General features: G+C 46.2%; 1 protein-coding gene across 3 annotated transcripts in view; it reads left to right on the top strand.

The window, feature by feature from the left end:
- LARGE1 (LARGE xylosyl- and glucuronyltransferase 1) overlaps positions 1-20,242 on the top strand; it is a 458,979-nt gene that overhangs the window by 421,402 nt on the left and 17,335 nt on the right. For all 3 annotated transcript variants that reach the window (XM_075008156.1, XM_075008163.1, XM_075008172.1), the window contains 2 exons: positions 5,309-5,587; positions 17,270-17,416. In XM_075008156.1, coding sequence (XP_074864257.1) covers positions 5,309-5,587; positions 17,270-17,416 — 426 coding nt within the window. The remainder of the gene's footprint in view (positions 1-5,308; positions 5,588-17,269; positions 17,417-20,242) is intronic.

Raw genomic sequence — 20,242 nt, 5'->3', positions numbered from 1 at the left:
ATGGCCGTGTCTACACTATCCAAAAACTTGGAAATGACCATGCAAATGGTGGTGGCCCCAAAAGGCGCGTGGCCAAGGGCAGAAGTGGGGGGCCTAGGGCAGTCAGGCCATAGTGCCACTCAAACTGAAGCACTGCCCCGCCCACTTGTCTCAGAACTTCATGGAGTGGCAGAGCAGTGCTATTGATCTTTCAAAGGGGCCTGAAGCTCCCACCACTGTCACTATTGAAGCACCAGTGGTGGCGGCCAGAGCTCTGGCCCCCTTTAAAATGGTGGACCCTGGAGCAACTGCTGCCTTTGCATGCTACTGTCAGCAGGTCTGACATTCAGCTATGATTTGCCAAGCTCACCAGAGCTTCATGTGTAGATTTTTAATTTAAGAAACATTTCTTTAGTGTTTGCAAATCTTCAAGTAAAAAAAAAATCCACAAGCTCTGTGTGAATGCCATAATAAATTAGTAAAGCTGGTATGCGTGTGTTTTCCCTCCAGAATTTAATTCAAAAGAATGAGCTGCAGCTCTGTGCCATTTCACTGGCAATGATGCAAAGTCTGATCATCTGTTCTGGATCCTCACAGGGCCAGACATTGTATTGACAGACAGAGCTGCACGGTTTTATTCAGAAAAAAAACATCTCTTCCAGCAGTGCAGGGGGAAAAAAAAAAACCTTCCATGCTTCATTGGTGTGTTGTTATAATTTATTGATTTGGATTGGAAATACTCTCTTTCAGTTAAAATCCATAAATAATATCTTACCAAAGAAGCATTTAGTGGTTTTATTTTTCCCTCATGTCTTTCAGTTGCTGCTTTTTTTTAATCTTCTTTAGCTGCTTTTATTAAGCTCCTCTCCAGCAGTTAAAGAGATTTGTGAATAGTGCCTTAGATAGAAACTGACACGTACATAAATGATATGCTGTATGGTATATATTTGCATTATTGCTTCAAACTATTGTAAGAAGAAAAGGGAACCCAAGTCAGCATCTATCAGTCTCCAGATCTAGTCCCACTGCCACTAAGACTGACATGATGACCACAATAAGTTTATGAATGTTTGTCGTGCAGGCTGAGGGGGAAGGGGCAGGGGAGCAGAGGTACATTTTAGACATCCAAAATAGATGCCCACAGTAGGAGGCACATTCATTGTTTTTTGCTGCTTGTTATATGTTGTTCTTTTGACTGATGTGTTCTCTTCTGGACATCACTTGACTGCACCACTAACTATGTAAATATATACCTTGGCTCATTGGCCTTTCTGAGGTATTGTCGGTCCTTAGCATTCAGTTGTCAAAGGCAGTTGTGACACTGCAAACGTGAAGTGTGGACAAAGAAAGCCACAGTTGGCACCAGTTGAATGTATAGCTACTTGAAACTGGAATAAGAGGGAGTCAAGTGGCATAAGGATTTTTAAAGAGAAAGTTGATCACAAGGAAACAAACCAAAACCCAAAAGAATTACAGTAAAATCCTCTTGGTTGTCATAGATCCTGCTGAAAACAAATATGTACCACCTGATCATTTGTCAGAGATTGTATTGTTCTGGGAGATACTTACTTCATGAACTGCTTTAAAAGTAAATGTTGCACAGAGCAATTAAAAAAACAAAGATATTTAATTTCTTGGTTTAGAAGCCATAATTTGTATATTTTAAATAGCAATGTGAACATTTAACCAGTTAACCTATAAGCCTCACCCTGAATGGATGAGGCTTACCAATTACATTTACCAAGCGAGAGCAGGAGCAGTCCCCACCCCCAACCCCCCATCTGCCACAGGTGGGGGGTTGCTCCAGGCCCATGGGACTGCTGCATTCAGGGGTGCTCCAGCATACCCAGGGCCACAGCAGATGGCGGGCTGCTCTTGCAGGGCTGGAGTGCCCCTGCGCTCAGCACGTCCAGGTGGGGCCATTGCAGATGGGGACTGCTCTAGCCGCACTCCCATACAGCACCACAGGCAGGGATGCTCTAGCTGGGTTGCAGTAGCCCTGGTCTCCAGCATGCCACAGGCAGGGGCTCTCCAGTCTCCCCCTAACCTGTTTAATCGGTTACCTGGTTAAGCCTAGCATTTAACTAGCTAATGAATTAAACAGGATTTTATACCCCTAATTTTAAAGCCAGAAGAAACAATTATGATCCTCTAGTCTGACCTCATGCATAACACAGGTCATAGAATTTAACTCTATGATTTCAGAACCAAGCCCAATAACTTGTGTTGGATCCGAGCACGTTATTTAGAAAAACACTACAGGGTTGGAAATATCACTCCTGGGGGAATCCTGGACCCCCCCAAAAATCTGCACACAATATTATAAAATGCTGCAAAATTCTGCATCTTTTACTTGTCAAAATAACACAATATCACACCAGTTTCAGTCATGTTGGTAATTCATTTCCAAATATCTCCCAGCAAGCATGGTTATAACAATACCAAAAAAAAGAAGATTCAGCAAATGTTTTTGACAGATTCCTTACTACATATGTTAATATGGAACTTTGGGTAATAATTCTTTTAAACTACACCACAGAAACTTATTTCCCACCCCCCACCCCCGCCAAGGAGCCAGAGATAATGGAGGAGCTGAAGGAAAGGGAATAAATGGCTGAGAAGCAGGCTGGGAGTGAACCCGGAAGATAGTGAAGTGATGGAGTGAAGTATGAAATAAGTCTTTTTTTCTGGGGAGCGTTGTTAGGGAGTTGTGGAGCCTTCCTGATAAAGACCCTGGCTTACCCATCACCTCTCTCATTCAGTCAGGCACGTATGTACATGTCCCCCTGTGTCCCTGCACACACACCCCCGCCCACCCCCATATCTCCATGTGCAACCTGCTCCCCATTCCAGTTCAGATCCTGGCTCAGTGTTATGATCCTGCTAGTTCCTGGCCCCAGTCCGAGTCTGTCACCCAACTAGCTCTCTGACTCCCAGTCTGTGTGACCGCCCCCCACCCCCCACCAGCAGCCCATTTGTCCCCTTCTGTTGATACCCCCCATGTCTCCTCTCCTAGCCCTGCAGTCCGTAGGCTCTGGCCCATGAGCCAGGGGGCCTTTTTCCTGTAACCACGTCAACCCCTGGTGGGTGAAAGGCGTAATTGTAGTGTGATTCCTCCCATGGCTTTTCTTCACCTCCCCATCAGAATCAGTTGTTTCAGGAGGGACAGGGAATCTGTGGGAGACATGAATTCTGTATTTACTCAGTGGCACAGAATTCCTCCGGGGTAGAAGTATCCTGAAGTGAGCAGAGCTCTACAAGGGGAAATGTATATTCACAAAAACATTTTCCAACTGCTATGTAAAGTGTGCAGACATCCAGCATGCCATTTAAGTGAGTTATATGTACCATGTAGAGTCCTTGAAAGGCATTCTTCTGCATCTGTTCCCTGGCAGTTTCCCTATTTAAGCAATCGTGCCCTTTATCTGAGTGCTGATTAATAGGAATTAGCTGATTAACTGGTTTCTACAATGTATGAGAAAGTATTATTTTTCTCTGTTACCTAGCTACAGTACAGGTTTTATTCATGATCCCTAAAATCAGTAGCCTAAAGCCTTTCACATACCTTTTAGGTCTTTTTTATTGATCTCTGTTTCTCATACAGCTGCATGTTGCACCCTGATAATAACTTTTGTTTCAATAATAGATAAAAAGAAAATAATGCACAAGGTATGGACTAGTCAAGGTAATCTTTCATATCTTGGGAAAAAGCTTTATATCTTCCTGGATGTCATCAAAAACACTCAGAGCTGGAAGAAAAAGCTATTAAATAAAAACCAGAATTTATATTTTGCTGCTATGAAACATCTTTCTTTTCTGCTGTAAAGCTTAGGGAGATTGTAGGAGTGGGAAATTACTTCTTTGATTACACTGATGCAGAAAACTTTTCTTGTGTCTTGTACGAATATTAATGGGGGTGGAATCTAGTGATGCGGAGATTTGTAAGGTAAAGAAGACAATTGTATTCCATAGTCTATTCTTGTTGATGTAGAATAGAATACTTCACTGTATGGTATAACCTCAGGTTAACTAAAGATGCTTTTAATCAACACTTGCGGTATTTTTAGGGGTTACATCTTAATCGTTATGGCTGTGGTTACACTAGAATGCTCCGTCAACAGAAGTCACTGTCAGAAGAGATTTTCTGACAAAACTTCTGTTGACGGAGGGCGGCCACACACAAAAGCCAATCCGGAGAGTACTCAGCTCTGTCGCCAGAGTGGTCAGACTGCCTGGCTGCTCTCTTGACAAAACTGGCACCCGAAAGCACAGCAGACAGGGCTGTCCATTGTTCTGGTTGCCCTGTCTGTGGAGAGAAGACCTTCCAGAATGTCCACACAGCCTTTTTGTCAGCAGAATCTGTCAACAGCGGCATTATGCCTCATGGTTGAGAGGCAGAAAGCTGCTAGTGACAGTGCTGAGTTTTGTTGACAAACTGTCAACAAAACACATTTTGTGTGTGGACATTCCACCAGTTTTGTCGAGAAAACCAGGGTTTTGTTGGCAAAACCCGCTAGTGTAACCATAGCCAGTATGTCCCTCTAGAAAATACGTAGAGTGTTTAAAGCATTTTGACCACAAGCAATTTAACTGAGCTTTGTGTATGGAATCTCTATTTGTTATTTTGACCAGTAATGCCATTATTGGTATAAGAGTCGTTTAAAATATTGTAAATAAAGTCTGTTTTTAAAAGTCAATGGCAAACATCTTGAAGAGAAATCACTAAAATTGTACAAATTGATCTTTTAAAGGCTATTTCTGTCTCAAATGTTTTCTTTTGATACTGTATGTGTAACCCCTCTGCCACCTGATGTCCCCCACATAGCCTACATACCCCATCTCATTTCTTTGTGACAGTGTCCTGACACTGCTTTGTTCTGGTTGGCAGGAATTTTCATAACATCTGTACTGTAGTAGTAATCACCCAATCCGTCGCACTGTATAACCTAAGCATTTCATTCCATCTCAGAACCTTTTAGGACCTGCCCTTCCATGGCTCTAATAGTATTATAGCAGGCCAAGTGCATTGTGATCTTCTACAATCTGTCCCTTTCCATGTGCAAGAGAGGAGCCTCAAAACCTTACCGAGTGAGGTTACATTTATGTTCGTAGAAGTGACTCAGCACCAGCTTGGATCACAAGACTCCCCTCTGTGGAACTATACAGGCAAATCCCTGCACCTGAACCGTGCCCTACTAACTTCCGCGGGACTTCACATAGGTGCAGGTGTCCCCGCCCATGCAGACTATCATGCAGCATCATGGCCTATGGTAGGTAGAGTCCCAGAGTGGTTTGTTTCTCTTTTCTGATTCTTCCCTTCTTCTTTCAGGCTCCAGATGCTTGAAGCCATCTGCAAACACTGGGAAGGGCCAATCAGCCTGGCACTCTATCTTTCTGATGCAGAAGCCCAACAATTCCTGCGCTACGCTCAAGGCTCGGAAGTCCTCATGAGCCGACGCAATGTTGGGTACCATATAGTGTACAAGGAGGGCCAGTTCTACCCTGTCAATCTCCTGCGGAATGTGGCCATGAAGCACATCAGCACACCATACATGTTCTTGTCTGACATTGACTTCTTGCCCATGTATGGACTCTACGAGTACCTCAGGTAAATAGAGGGTGAGGCTGTTCATGTACACTCAGCCACAAATACATACACAGTGAAACAGCTGGGTCAGGCCCTAAGTGAGGCATAATAGCTTAATGCAGTAAAACTCCGAGTTATGCAGGGTTTGTGTTCCTCACAACTCCCATGTAGCTCAAACTTAAGTCAATGTGGGGGGGCTCTCTCCTCCCCTGGGAGCCTGGAGCCAGGTATGGCAGTGCCTAGTCAGTTTCCAGGCTCCCACTCAGCCACAGGGAGCCAGGAGCCAGGTGCAGCAGCACCTGGTCAGACTCCCAGCTCCCTGCTGCTTGCGGGAGCCAGGAAACTGACCAGGCGCTACTGCCCCTGGCTCCTGCCTCCCTGGTGCTGAGGGACTTCCCCCACTCCTCCCAACAGCTGTGTCGGGGGAAGCCAGGGGAAGCCATGGGGCTGCTTCTTTCAGAATTCTGCGACTGGCTGCAAGTGCTGGAGGAAGCCAGGGGAAGCCTTGCCCCCTCCCAAGTTCCAGCCACCCACTTCCCCTGGAGCTGGGGAAAGCAGGTGACTGGAGCCTGGGATTTTGACATTTGCATTAACATGATTAACAGATATGTTGAAATCACGTAAAGGAGGAGTTTAGTGTGTGTTAGTCATGTGTGAACACCAAGCAGGGAAGAGGAATTATTTTGGGTGAAAGGAGGGGCTATATCTACTGGAGGAAATGAAGGAAGGAGAAACTGAGACAAACAGTGAGATCTATTAGACAGGGGAATAGTTCAAAGGGAAGTGGTGGAAGGCACTCATTACTTGGCAATTGAAAATTAAATTGGATCAAGCACTAATAAATGCGCAGTAGCTTCCTGTATTAGCAGGGAGATAGGTTGGGTGACCTATTAGGTCTTTTCCATTTCTAGTGTGTAGGGTTCTAGGAGGTCAGTGCCAGAGGAAACATGCAAAAAGTTACTGAAGTCTTTCTCCGTGTGAGGTATTGTTAACCCAGCCAGCACTGTACCCTGAAAGTGGGGTTGTGATCCAAACAGGTTGGATGTACGATTGCAAGACAAGAAGCTGTCGGCAGAATAATTAGCATACGAATTTGGAAGGGGTCACTTGAATGTATGACTTGAATGTGCATTGTATAGCGATGAATGTGAAGACACTTGACTGAGTGAACTCTGGATCTCTGATCATTTAACACAGCCTACTTTAATGGAAACTTTTTCCCTCTGCAAAGAGAGGCTTACCATAGGACTCCACTGTGCAGGGTAACAAGGACATCCTCTGGTCAGACAGAAGGATTTCAGTTCCTTAATCCCTTTAGATTATCATGTTTTCTTTGATCTTCATCTCTTAAAAATTGGTAACATTTGCTCAAAGTCATCCAATGAGGATTCCAGGTAAGTGGGTATTTGATTTAATTGTACAGGCCTAGGCTTTCTGGGTGTAAAAGAGAAATACACACTTCAGCAAATGGGACTGATGCAGGAAAGCCTTCCCTTCAGATTCACAACTGACTAAGATTTTGTCATCTTACATAGACACACATGGTGGTGAGCTCTTTGGCTGTAGCAGATCTCTACACCACTCAAATGCAGTCTGATTTTGAGCCTATTTACTTTGTAAATTTATATATGGGTGTAGTAGTAGTAGCAGTAGGCATCCTTGAGTCTGCATAGACTATGGATCGCGCCCTTTAAAGTTTCAATTGAGGACTTCATTTACAGCGTCTATTGTGACTATGAAGACCCACACAAGAGTGACAGTCCTTGCTGCATCTCTTGCAGATGTAGTGGGTGTCTGGCAAGTCCTTATTGTGCTTTCTGTGCACTCGCTTCTCCTCTGCTAGCTGTCTGATCTTCAACTCGCCCTTCTGAAGGCCCTTGTGTAACCCCTGCCTCCATCTGCTGTGGTCGTCTGCTAGTTCTTCCCAGTTGTCCAGCTCGATGTCTACCTCTCTGAGGTCTCTCTTGCAGATATCTTTGTAGTGCAACTGGGGGCATCCGGGAGGTCTTGTATGTACAGTTAACCACACTAAAATCAATGGAGTTGCACCCTCTGGTGTCAGTTATCAATCTGTACCTGTGTCTCTTGCCTATTTTAAAAGTGTGTCCTCCCTTCTTATGGTGCAGGAACCACAGAATAGTTCCACACCTGCCCCCAAGACAGGGCCACCAACACAGGGAGCAAAGGGCCAGCAATTTAGAAGGGCTCAAAAATACCACAGCAGCAGCAGCAGCCACTGGAGTGCCAGCAACTTTTAAATTGCTGACAGAGCCCCTAGCTGTATGGTCCAAGCAACAGAAGGGCTGTGGGGCGGGGGGAGGCTAGCCCCCTTCCACCCAAGGCTCTTACTCTTCCAGGAGGGTCCAGAACTGCCCCCCACATACACACCTTTCCCAGAGACCCTGAATTTCTGTCCTCTGCCGTGTCCCAATACAATCCTCCCAGGAACTTCAAAATGATGATTATTAACTCTTCTCTCCTTTGTTGCCTGTGTCACATATGATACATGCCCCCTGCTTCCTGGAGATTGATTTCCAGTCAGAGCTCTGAAAGTGGCCTCTGGGACTGTGACATTGGCATGTTTTCCAAAGAAAGCACCTGCTTCCTTCCCGTTGCTCGGAGGCACAGTAATAATGGCAGCCAGCACTAAAAGGCAAGAAGAAAGGAGGGGCAGGAAGATAATGTGGAGAAATATACTTGAGACACTGAAGGATAGAGAGAATTTTCAGAGTGTGAATTTGCTTCAGATGACTAAATGGAGAGTCCCACCTAGTGGTGCCATTAGGAAGTGAGAAGATTTATGCCGAATGTTGCAGCTGATGTGTGATGTTCCGCAAATGTTCAGGCATCTCTCATGCCAGCCGGACTCTAATTGAGATTCCCTGTGGCTCAGGAAGGTCAAAATTGCTAATCTGTTACTTCTGGCCCTTTACAAAAGGGCATTTTGTGAAGGGTTTTTTGTTAAATAATGAGCAGTTCTAAGCAAAGAGCATGGCAGGCAACCAGCCTGTTTTAAAGAACGGTGACCCCATGTGTTCTTCTTCACTGGAGTTCATACTGGTACCTTCTGTGGCTAGCTGATTAGTAATATTCATCTGAATGGCAGAAATAGTTCTTTAGGACTGCCTATGCATGCATTCATTTCTGTGCCCCCTCGTACAGTAATATGCTAACAAATAATATATGGTGCTTAAGAGCTGAATCTCATAAAGAGGAAGTCCTTCTGATAAGACATTGATGTGTCCAAACTGAACGCTGTATAGCTACGCTCTACACCAGGGTAGGCAATAGTTTCTGATGGGCCACTCCAAGAATTTGGGAAGTAGTCAAGAGTTACACTCTTCCATATTTTTGGAGGAGTTGCAGCATCTGGAATGGAGCTGGGGTCCAGAAGATTGCTCAGAATAAGGGATTTTGGGTTGTGACTAGGAATGGGGAACTGGGATGCAAAATGTGGGAGGGGGTTGGACCTAGGCCAGAGGTACAGGGGGGACAGGAGTGGGTGAAGCGGAGAGTTGGGGGTTAGGAGGGCCAGGTGTGCCAGAGGCAGGCTGTGGCCAGGAAGCACTTACCTGAGCAGCTCCTGGCCAGTAGCCCAGCAAGTTCCTCAGCCAGGAGCCATGTGCTGCTCCCAATGCTGCAAACATAGGTGGGAGGGGTACTTTGCCTGCTGCCTGACCTGCAAATAGGCAATTCCTAGTGGCTGGAAACTGGCCAATGGGAGCTCCAAGACTGTGTTGAGGACAAGGGCAGTGTGCAAAGCTTCTCCCCCACCCCATCCGCCCCTGGGCTCACTGGCCGCGTCTACACATGCACGCTACTTCGAAGTAGCGGCACCAACTTCGAAATAGTGCCCGTCACAGCTACACGTGTTGGGCGCTATTTCGAAGTTGAAATCGACGTTAGGTGGCGAGACATCGAAGTCGCTAACCCCATGAGGGGATGGGAATAACGCCCTACTTCGACGTTCAACGTCGAAGTAGGGAACGTGTAGATGATCCACGTCTCGCAACATCGAAATAGCGGGGTCCGCCATGGCGGCCATCAGCTGAGGGGTTGAGAGACGCTCTCTCTCCAGCCCCTGCGGGGCTCTATGGTCACCGTGGGCAGCAGCCCTTAGCCCAGGGCTTCTGGCTGCTGCTGCGGTAGCTGGGGATCCATGCTGCATGCACAGAGTCTGCAACCAGTTGTCGGCTCTGTGGATCTTGTGTTGTTTAGTGCAACTGTATCTGGGAGGGGCCCTTTAAGGGAGCAGCTTGCTGTTAAGTCCGCCCTGTGACCCTGTCTGCAGCTGTTCCTGGCATCCTTATTTCGATGTGTGCTACTTTGGCATGTAGACGTTCCCTCACAGCGCCTATTTTGATGTGGTGCTGCCCAACGTCGAAGTTGAACGTCGACGTTGCCAGCCCTGGAGGACGTGTAGACGTAGCTATTTCGATGTAGCGTGCACGTGTAGACGTAGCCAACTGTGTTCAGAGAACATGCTGAGCAGCATGCAGGGGCGGAACAGGGATGGAGCCTACCTGAGACTCCCACTGGGCCAAATCCAGCCTGTGGGTTGTATTTTGCCTGTCCCTGTCATAGGCACAGACCTCCCCTGTAGATGGGGGTAGTGGACCCTCCCCCATCATCCCAGGCTCCATCCCCACTCCACACCTTCCCCAAGGCCCCACATCTTCCCCACCCCTGCTTCACCTTCACTCGGCCCCATTCCACCCCCTTCCTCTAAGCTTCACCCCTGCTCTGCCCCAGCCCCCCCACTCCACCTCCTCCTACCCCTACCTGCCTCCTCCCTCATGTGTGCCTCACCCTGCTCCTCTTCTGCCTGCCAAGAGCTTCCTGAGTGCCTCAGATGAGCGGCTTGTGGTGCTCCGGGAGCTTTGGGAGGGTTGGGGAGGAGCTGGTCAGCGTCACCATCAGTGGGCAAGAGATATGGAGGAGAGGGAGACAGAGCAGAAGCCTGGCTGCCAAATTATCCCTGTGGATGCTCCAGCTCTGGAGTACCCACAGAGTCAGCATCTATGCTCCAATCTAGGTGTATGTCTCCAGCACCTAGACTAGAGATTTTTCACAAGCCTTTATACAGGTTCCCAGTCTGTGCATCTCCATCAAAACTCTTTTCCCCACCCCTCACCCCCAACTTCATCTACTATAGAGTATGAGGGGAGAGACATGCAGGCTGGGTCTACACGGAGCTCTGCTTGGCACTGCTGCCGGCAGAGCTGTGCAAAGTGAGCTTCTCAGGATTGCAAATGGCTGCTTATTTGCATAGTCCTGAAGCTCATTACCACAGCCACACAAGAGAGAAATGTTTCAGCCATAAGGGACTGGCGACAGAGAGGGGTTTAACTGGCAGAGGCACATTCACACAGCCTCTGCAGTGCCGGCACCCCCTTCTGCCGGCACTGAAATCTCACATGGCTATGGTAATGAGGTTTGGGAGTATGCAAGTAAGCAGCCATTTGCAGTCCCGAGATGCTCACTTTGCACAGCTCTGCCCGCAGCAGCGCTGAGCAGAGCTCCATGTAGACCCAGCCATAAAGTTCAGACATGTTTCTGTTCTTAATCCTTAAGTCACCTTTATAGTGCGTCCTAAGTGCTTCTTTCATCGCCTGCAGCATTCAGTCATCTGTTACTTGGATCACCTCAACCTTGTCCCACAGCCAAAGGCTCCTTTTTGATAGCTGCAAATACTATATTTGGATTATCTTAGAGGTTTTTTAGCATGAGATAACTAAACCATTCCTTCTCTAGAGTGTCGGCAACAGCAGTGGCTAGCGTGCAGGTTCCCGCCTCGCTCATCTATCTAAAATATACCCCTCATATACACTGGCCCACACAATTTATATCCTCACTGCGATTCTCTGGATTTATACCTGCCCTCTTTAGCATGAAATGTGAAATACTTTTGGCCACCATGCACCGGGCATGGGGGTAACACCTCTGTGGAAGGCCAACTTCACAATGTAGCAGTTAGATTTATTTGTCAGGTATATTTCTTGGTTTTGCAGAGAGAAAGAATGATCTGATAGACTGAGCACAGGACTGGGAACTCTCTACTTCCAACCCCAACTCTGCCACTGACTTGTAAATTCCTCAGTCTGGGCCTCTTCTGAGCCACTAGTTGAATCAATGGAAAGGCTGCTATTCTGTTGTGGGGTATTAGCGGGAGAAGGGGAGCATGTTAGGATCAGGTGATTCACCTTTTTGTGGGAATGTCTACATTGCAGTTGAAGGTCTGAGTGTAATACAGGTAGACATGGCCATGCTGTCTTTAATACAGTTAGCATGGCCCAAAAGAGAAGTGAAAACATAGCAGCATAGACCCCAGCATGGGCTAGCCATGTAGATGCATACTCAGAATTCCAGGTGGGTTTGCACAGTTTACACTGAAAGTATTAAAACACAGGCCTGGAAGGGACCTTGACAGGCTACATAGACCAGTCCCCTGTGCTGAGGTAGAACCAAGTACATCTAGATCGTCCCTGACACAGGTCCAAATTTAAAAAAAAAAAAAAAAACAACAACCTACCTCAGACAAGACATCCCTTCTTCCCATGGAACGAGGTGTACAGGGATGTCAACAGAACACTTCCAACTAGCAGATCTCTGCCGACAGATCTACAGTCTGTACGCACACACTGTGGACAGAAGTTTTGTTGACAGAAGCCAGCAGTCTAGACATAGCCTTGGTTTCCTTGTCTTTTCCTGCTATGTTCCAAGGAAGATGTTCAGTTCTTGTTGGACTTAAAGCAACCAAAGATAGACAGCAGAGACTGCTCCACAGCTTTCTGTACCTGGGGCATTCTGCTGAGAAGGCTCAGTGGAGTGGAAGTCGATTTCCCCCGATCCTTCCCTAGCGTAAAGCTCTCTGTGGATTTTATGCACACATTAGAGCTCCTTTCCCTTACCCACACTAGGGCCATGTAGCACCCAGTTAACCTCTGTAGTGGCCCTTGTGTATCCCAGGATGCAACATCTGCCATCTCTCTCCAGGGATCTCATCCACACACATGACTTCAACTCCCATTTTATGCAGATGACTCATAAATTCTCTTCTCTCCCTTTGACCTGATTCCTTCTGTCCAGTCCCATGCTTTGGCCTATATCCCTGCATCTTGTTTGTGGCTGTGTTACCACCCACTTACACTTAACATGTCCAAATTAAAACTCAGTGTTGCTCCTGTCCTTTTCCTCCTCTTTTTCTCACTGCTGGCAGTGCCATCCTCCTCCTCATTATCCAAACCTGTAATCTGTATGTCACCTGTGACTCTGACTTCACCTCGCTCTCACCTACAAACCAAGGCCAAAGCCAGATCATGGCATTTCCTCCACCAGGACATTTCTAAGATTGACGGTGTTAAAACTCTTGCCTGAGCCAGTGTCATCTCCCTTCTTGATGAATGCCCCTCCTGTTTGGACTTCCTAATTCCCACCTCATCTCGCTCATCCTCTCCCACACACATCCATTCCACAATACCGCTGCTCTGCTGCTCGGATCGTGCCTTTAGCACCATGTCGCCTCCCTTTTAGAGTATCTCCACTGGTTCTCCTGCTGCTGCATCAAATTCAAGCTTCTTACCTTCATCTTTAAGGCCCTTCCCAGCTCTCCCAACCCCACATAACCACTTCCGCATCTTGTTGCAGTGACCACACCCTGTCCGTGATGCCAATGATTCCAGCCTCCTCTAACCGCTTGTCTATTCCGTTTTGCTCTCCTCCATGCCACCCTTGTGCACAGAATGTTCTCCTTTACTAGTCCGTAAAACAACTGTCCTCTCCTCCTTCTAGTCCATCCTCAGGTTCCGTCTGTGCCACAATACCTGCAGTTAATGGCCTCTGAGCAGTAGCTGTAAGGATTACCATCATAAATACTATTTGGTGTCTCTCTGTTAACTTAAAGAAATCAGTATGCTGTAACTATGTCACTGTGCAGACAACCTCCTCTATATAACTACAGGGTGCAACTGCTGTCACTTTTGTCCTCCCTCTCCCTTCCCTCTTACTTGCTCTGTTATAGTCTCTTATTGTGTATGGAATGGCATGAAAAGTTCTTTGGGGACAAGGATTGTCTCATACTGGGTGTTTGCACAACACCTAGCACAATGAGGCCGTAGCCACTGACTCGGGCTTCCAGGAACTACTGACAATATCAAAACTGTAGTTTAAAGCAGGGAAACACTGAGGAAGGACATCATTGCAAATACTGCCTGCCCTTCTCCAAGGACCCTCTGAGCTATAGCAGCCTGAGCTGCTGGCTCATGGTACAGGTTGGACCTCTCTTATCCGGAACTCTCTCATGGAGCAACATCCAAAATCTGTCTTGATTTTAGTCAGCCAGATGACCGCTTATCAGGGGTGTGGCCAAGTTTCCCGTGGTCCCATAAAGTTTGTTTACAGCCACCAGTCCTGTCTGTCAGTGTTCTGTGCTGTTATTTAGCTCTAGAACAACAAGAAGTCTTGTGGCACCTTATAGACTAACAGATATTTTGGAGCATAAGCTTTTGTGGGCAAAGACCTGTTTCATCAGATGAAGCGTGCATCTAATGAAGCGGGTCTTTGCCCACGAAAGCTTATGCTCCAAAATATCTGTTACTCTATAAGGTGCCACAAGACTTCTTGTTGTTCTCGCAGCTACAAACTAACATGGCTACCTCTCTGATATTTAGCTCTAGTTTACCCCTCAATGTTTTCTAAGAGCCCAGGAATCAGTGGAAGTGTTGGTAATGTGCTAAACAATATTGACCTCCCGTGGTCCAGCAAATTCTCTCATCCAGCACCAGTCAGGTCCTGAGGGTACTGGAGAAGAGAGGTTCAACCTAAAGTTCTGTGGTTTGCATATCTCTGAGCTGAGGGGATGAACCATGCCGGGGAATCCCAGAATGGTGCCAGTGAACCTAAATTAGTGTGATTTCCATACTGAGAGGGGATAAAAGAAACAGCAAGTTAAAGCAGGGGGAAGAATCATTAGAGCTGCGTCTACACGTGCACGCTACTTCGAAGTAGCGGCACTAACTTCGAAATAGCGCCCGTCACGGCTACACGCGTCGGGCGCTATTTCGAAGTTAACTTCGACGTTAGGCAGCGAGACGTCGAAGTCGCTAACCTCATGAGGGGATCGGAATAGCGCCCTACTTCGACGTTGAACGTCGAAGTAGGGACTGTGTAGACGATCCGCGTCCCGCAACGTCGAAATTGCCGGGTCCTCCATGGCGGCCATCAGCTGGGGGGGTTGAGAGATGCTCTCTCTCCAGCCCCTGCGGGGCTCTATGGTCACCGTGGGCAGCAGCCCTTAGCCCAGGGCTTCTGGCTGCTGCTGCGGCAGCTGGGGATCCATGCTGCAGGCACAGGGTCTGCAACCAGTTGTCGGCTCTGTGGATCTTGTGTTGTTTAGTGCAACTGTGTCTGGGAGGGGCCCTTTAAGGGAGCGGCTTGCTGTTGAGTCCGCCCTGTGACCCTGTCTGCAGCTGTGCCTGGCACCCTTATTTCGATGTGTGCTACTTTGGCGTGTAGACGTACCCTCGCAGCGTCTATTTCGATCTGGTGCCGCGCAACGTCGAAGTTGAACATCGACGTTGCCAGCCCTGGAGGACGTGTAGATAGGCTATTTCGATGTTGGCTTCACGTGTAGACGTAGCCTAGGAGTGTCATAAACAGTAGATTTTGGCCTCACTCAGTGATTCTGACAGGTTGGGGAGGCTTTGTTTAAAGAGTCATCTAGATGCAGATCGTTAGCAGTGACAGGGAAGGAAACAGAGGAAAAAGTACAGGAAACTTTTAATGGAAGGCTGATAATGTCCTTCAATTGTGTAAAGTTTGTTGGAATGTGGCAGTGGCTCTTTAAACAATGCAAACTTTTGGAGAGCTGCCTGAGAATAGGTTCCTTTTGTAGAACAGATCTACAGGGAATACTAGGATGCAAAACTAATGCGAATTTCTTAAAACTCAAACTTTAAAACAGCCCTTTCCTCTGCCTTCTTTGATGCAGTGAGAATGAATTCTTGATATGCTGGTCCTAAAAAAAGTGGCTCATTGGTTTCCTTTTGATGTTGTGACAGCGTTCCCAGTTCCTTCGTCTCATAAGGCTGTAGATAGTTTGTCGCTTGTCAACATTGTCCTTGCTTGCTCATTGCAGTACGTAAAAGTTAGTACAGTAAATCCTATTAAGGGGAGCTGAGTATGACATGGGAAAGAGGCAGATGTCTCATATGAAATGCAAAGATAATGAAAGGGGAAGTTGAGGCAGAGTTATTCCTACTGACAAGTATAGAAAGATTCAATTTAGAGTGGCAATGACTTCTTTCTTTTTTCTTTTTCTGTAAGTTACGTAGGAAATTGAAGGACCAATAGCTCTGGCTAGAACTGTGTGCAGCGCAGGCAGGTGTTTTCCAGATTGCTGTGTTATTGCTGTTATTAAGAGTGTTGTTAAAATTATTTGTATATCAACATTATTTGAAGTGCCCAGCCTGAAGGCCCATTGTATTAAGTGATGTGCGGTTATTTGAGTAGTTCCCAGTCAAAATTGGCAAATGAGCAGAGGATGGGATAAAGGTTGCAACATGCACATGGCTCTTCTGTGCAGGGACTGCTTCTTTGTTCTGTATTTATACAGGGTGTGTCGCACACTGGGTCTGGGTATCTAAGTACTGTCACTGAACAAATAATCATAATAGTACACACAGTTCTGCCAGTTGACCCCAGTCATAATTTGCAGCATCGGACAGCACACCTGAGTTCTGAGCTTGTTACTCCAGACTTAGGCCACCCTGTCAGCAGAGACTAACATTTGTACCATACAGTATTTTTGAGCATGTGTGTGGTGTGCAAGCTCTAGACGAGAGATGAAAACAAGAATAAAGTACCAGCTCAGTGGGCCAGTGGAGATGAACAGTACACAAGCACATGGCAGGTTTTGAGCAGTGTCCCTTTAAAGTTGGGGACAAAATTCAGATCAGCGGATTGGAAAATGACCATAATAAAGCTCTTCTGAACATTAAATAATTTAAAGCCAGAAACGAAACTCTCATCGAGACTCTCTTCTGCCCTGTGTTTCTCTCAGATGTAAATAAAGCAGTTGATCATTTGTGTAAATCATATGCAGGTTGCCTTTAAGGAATGGGTGTCTTTTATTGCTGGGGTCTCACTAGCTTTCATTCTCAGAAGATACAAATGCTGTCTGAATTAATCATCCCTTCTTCCTAATTTCCTGGATTTTGTCAATGTAAGCATGAAAGAGAGTTTGAAACAGGGAGACTAATTAAGTTGATTTGTAACCAGTCTCTCCATTCAGAGACATGTCATTCCAGAACTACCATTCCTTGGGTGGCTGTTTCCATAATCTGTAATGACAAATAGGCTGATTCGAGGAGTGTAGCCTTTCCTCAGTTGAGTGTCTCTTGTGAGGCAAGCAATTGGACCAACTCAAAATTATTACTACAGATAGTCTTGTATCATTGGCCAGTCAGCTAGCATTGATCAGCCAAAGACACTTCAATATTATAAATTTTCATAGCAATGTACTGCTTTTTTTTTTTCGAGACCAACAGGTAAAATGGATGAGGAAAACTATTCCGCACCACAAAAACCTGCACCATCACAGAACACACTGCTTGAACTGCCAACTCTTTGCTGTTCACTGTGAGAAGCCCTGTGATTTCTCCAGGTTAAAATTCTCCCTTTGTATTCATTGCTCTTCTCTGCCAGGAAATCTGTCATCCAGCTAGACTTGGACCATACCAAGAAAGCACTGATTGTACCTGCTTTTGAGACCCTTCGGTACCGGCTCTCCTTCCCCAAGTCAAAAGCAGAGCTGTTATCTATGTTGGACATGGGAACCCTCTTCACATTCAGGTAACAGAAGGAACTTTCACTGTACATCCAGCAGTGATCAACCTGGGCTTCTTGCTCCTCTGTGGACACGTGGCTTATCTCTCTCCTGGCCAGTCAGTAGTTCTATTGCGCTACTGTTCTGCTGAGATGTACAGGTTGCACCTCCTAAAACTGGCACACTCTGTTCTGGCAACATCCCTCATCTGGCAGGACGAGGGATACTCCTACACTCCTGGACCAGAGAACCAGGGCAGGAGGGCAAGCTGAACCGACCTCCCAGAAGCTCAGTGGTGTTGGGGATGGAAGCAGTGTTTCCCAGAGGCCCTGCAGGGCCAGGGCCAGAGTCCAGCATCCCCCAGCAGCTGCCCAGGGTCAGGGAGCCAGCTGCAGTGGCAAGCCTCATCTGCTGGGTCCATGAGCCACAGCCGGAGGACCAACAGGGGTGATCAGGGACTGGGAGACATTAACCTCCTCTGATCTGGCAAAATGCCTTGTTTGGGACTACTGAGGTCCAATGGGTGCTGGACCAGGAAAGGGCAACCTGTAATGAAGTTTTTTCCCACATTATTAAAATGCAGTGATCCAGTGCCTAAGAGCATGATGGGTGCATGTATTTCATCTGCAGACCTTACATGCCATCTACTAATATTTCCCAGAGGGTCTTGCCCATCCCTCTAACCTAACCTCCTATTGTTAAATTGACCTCATGTTACTTTTGACATTTTTATTACATGCCACAATCATGCGAGAGCATGAAACTAGTGTGTGTGCGTAAAATATAGTTTGTTTTGTAAGCACAGTCCAAGTAACTGTCATTCATATGGCCAAAAATAGTTATCTACTGTTCGCCAGCTGGCCCCAATAATGACTGATTGGTCTATTTTTAAAAATACTGGACTGGACTGGTGATTAGGGTTTTATACACTCCTGAGCAGCTAAGAAAAATGGTGTTTCTCAGTGCAAGGGGAAAACATTGTGGGGCTTTTGGTCTGAATACAAGATTGAGAGGAAAGGACACCTGTGATCTAAACTCATCTGAAACAGACTCCCTTGGTGGCTTTGCCCATATCACTTCCCTTGTCTGCTTCAGACCCCTCATCTGTAAAGTGAGAATAATAATACTTACCTAGGATTGATCGGTGGCTATTTTGAAAGTGACACAAAGCTATAAAGTGAGCAGTGTTGCCTACTGTATGCAGCATTTGATTGGGCTTCAGAACACTTAGGTTCTATTCCCAGCTCTGATTTGCCACATGACCTTTGGCAGATCATTTCACCTCTCTGTGCCTCAGTGTCACATCTATAAAATGGGTGTAATTATGTTTACCTTTCCCATGTTAAAATGCTGTGAGAGCTATAGAAAAGCACTGTGTAAGTTCCAGGTGGTATTATGCAGAGGGACTCTTCCTTTCCTTTCCCCTTTCTTTCCACTTCACCCAAATTGTTTTTTGTGGCAATTGTTACTCTTCCCCCATTACCTGTATTTCATCCTCACCACTTGCAGTGGGTTTTTGTTGTTGTTTTGTTTTGGCTTGGTTTTTTCATTTTGCTAAACTGGAGCATCTTCTCAGGTGCACTAGCAGCTTTTTTGCAAGCTACTTTCTACAGACATCACAGCATGTGGTTCATATGATCTTGAAGAACATTGTTTTGATGGTACCACTGCATGTGATTCACTTGGAAATAGGAAACCCAAGGCCACTGAAAGGTAGGAGAAAGAATAGAAGTGTTATATCAGCCTCTGGGAAAATAAACTCAATGGTATGGAGAAAGTTTGCTGTCCTCTCCCTTACCATTGTTCCTTAATTTAAAGATTAACTCAAGGTGCGTTCATCGAATATAACTTTTCCCCTTAGGTGAAAAAAATAATCTCTAGTGGGAAATAATCCCCTCAAGAATTTACATCAGTGCTTACATTCTATTGGCAATCACGTTTTCTGCCCACACCACTGTGCTTTTCCACTGTAGACCTAATCTTCAGGCTACACAATATATGTGTACATTGCATGCACACAGTCAAATCCTGAAGTCCTTTCAAAACTCCCTGTCAGTTCATTAGGGATTTGACTTGAGAAAGGGCTGAATACGAACAGAGGAAAGATGTCAGGCCTGTAGCAGATTTATGTACTTATGTAGGACATCTTTTATAAACATTCTCCTAATCATCTGTCTCATCACAGTGGTTAAATCTATCAGCAAGCACACAGCAGCTGGGATCGGGGCTGAGCATTTCCACTACATTTTTTAAGGTGCTTTTAATAAGGCTACAAGTTGAGGCGGAGCTGGTGGGAGTGAACTGGAAGGCGTACTGCTGTGACAGTGATTGCTGATCCTGCCTGCAGCATCCCAGATCCTCACACCACATGCTAGATTACAATCTTTCCTTCAGTGAAATTGCTTTTGTCACCTCTTTTCCAAATGGTGACCTTTTCTGCCTCTGGGCTGCTGAAAAATACAAAGTGGCTCTCAATTACATGCTTCCCACAACTACCCTCATCCCCCCACCCCACTCAAAAAAAAAGTCATCTAAGCTTTTGCAGTTGCCAAGAGGTGCTGCTTGAAAAACCTATGCAGCCTGGGAATACATTGCGAAATCATTCTGGGTTTGTTTCATGGTATTTGTTTTTATTGTGCCTTGACAAGGTTTAGTGACTTAGTACTAGGTAATGTCCCAAGGATGAGGAACTGTACTTCTGATGAAATCACACAACGATACCGGAGGTACAGAAGGCAAAAGAAAACACCATACTGAGACAGTGTAATCGGCAATGACAGATAAACTGATTGAGTCCTGAGCCCTTAACGACATTAGTACTTCCACTGAAGTCAGCGAAATACAGGGCTCCT

The sequence above is a fragment of the Carettochelys insculpta genome, chromosome 1, assembly GCF_033958435.1.
Source record: "Carettochelys insculpta isolate YL-2023 chromosome 1, ASM3395843v1, whole genome shotgun sequence".
Classification (NCBI taxonomy): Eukaryota; Metazoa; Chordata; order Testudines; family Carettochelyidae; genus Carettochelys; species Carettochelys insculpta.
Note: the sequence above shows the minus strand (reverse complement) of the source record. Positions and strands in the feature narration are given on the sequence as shown.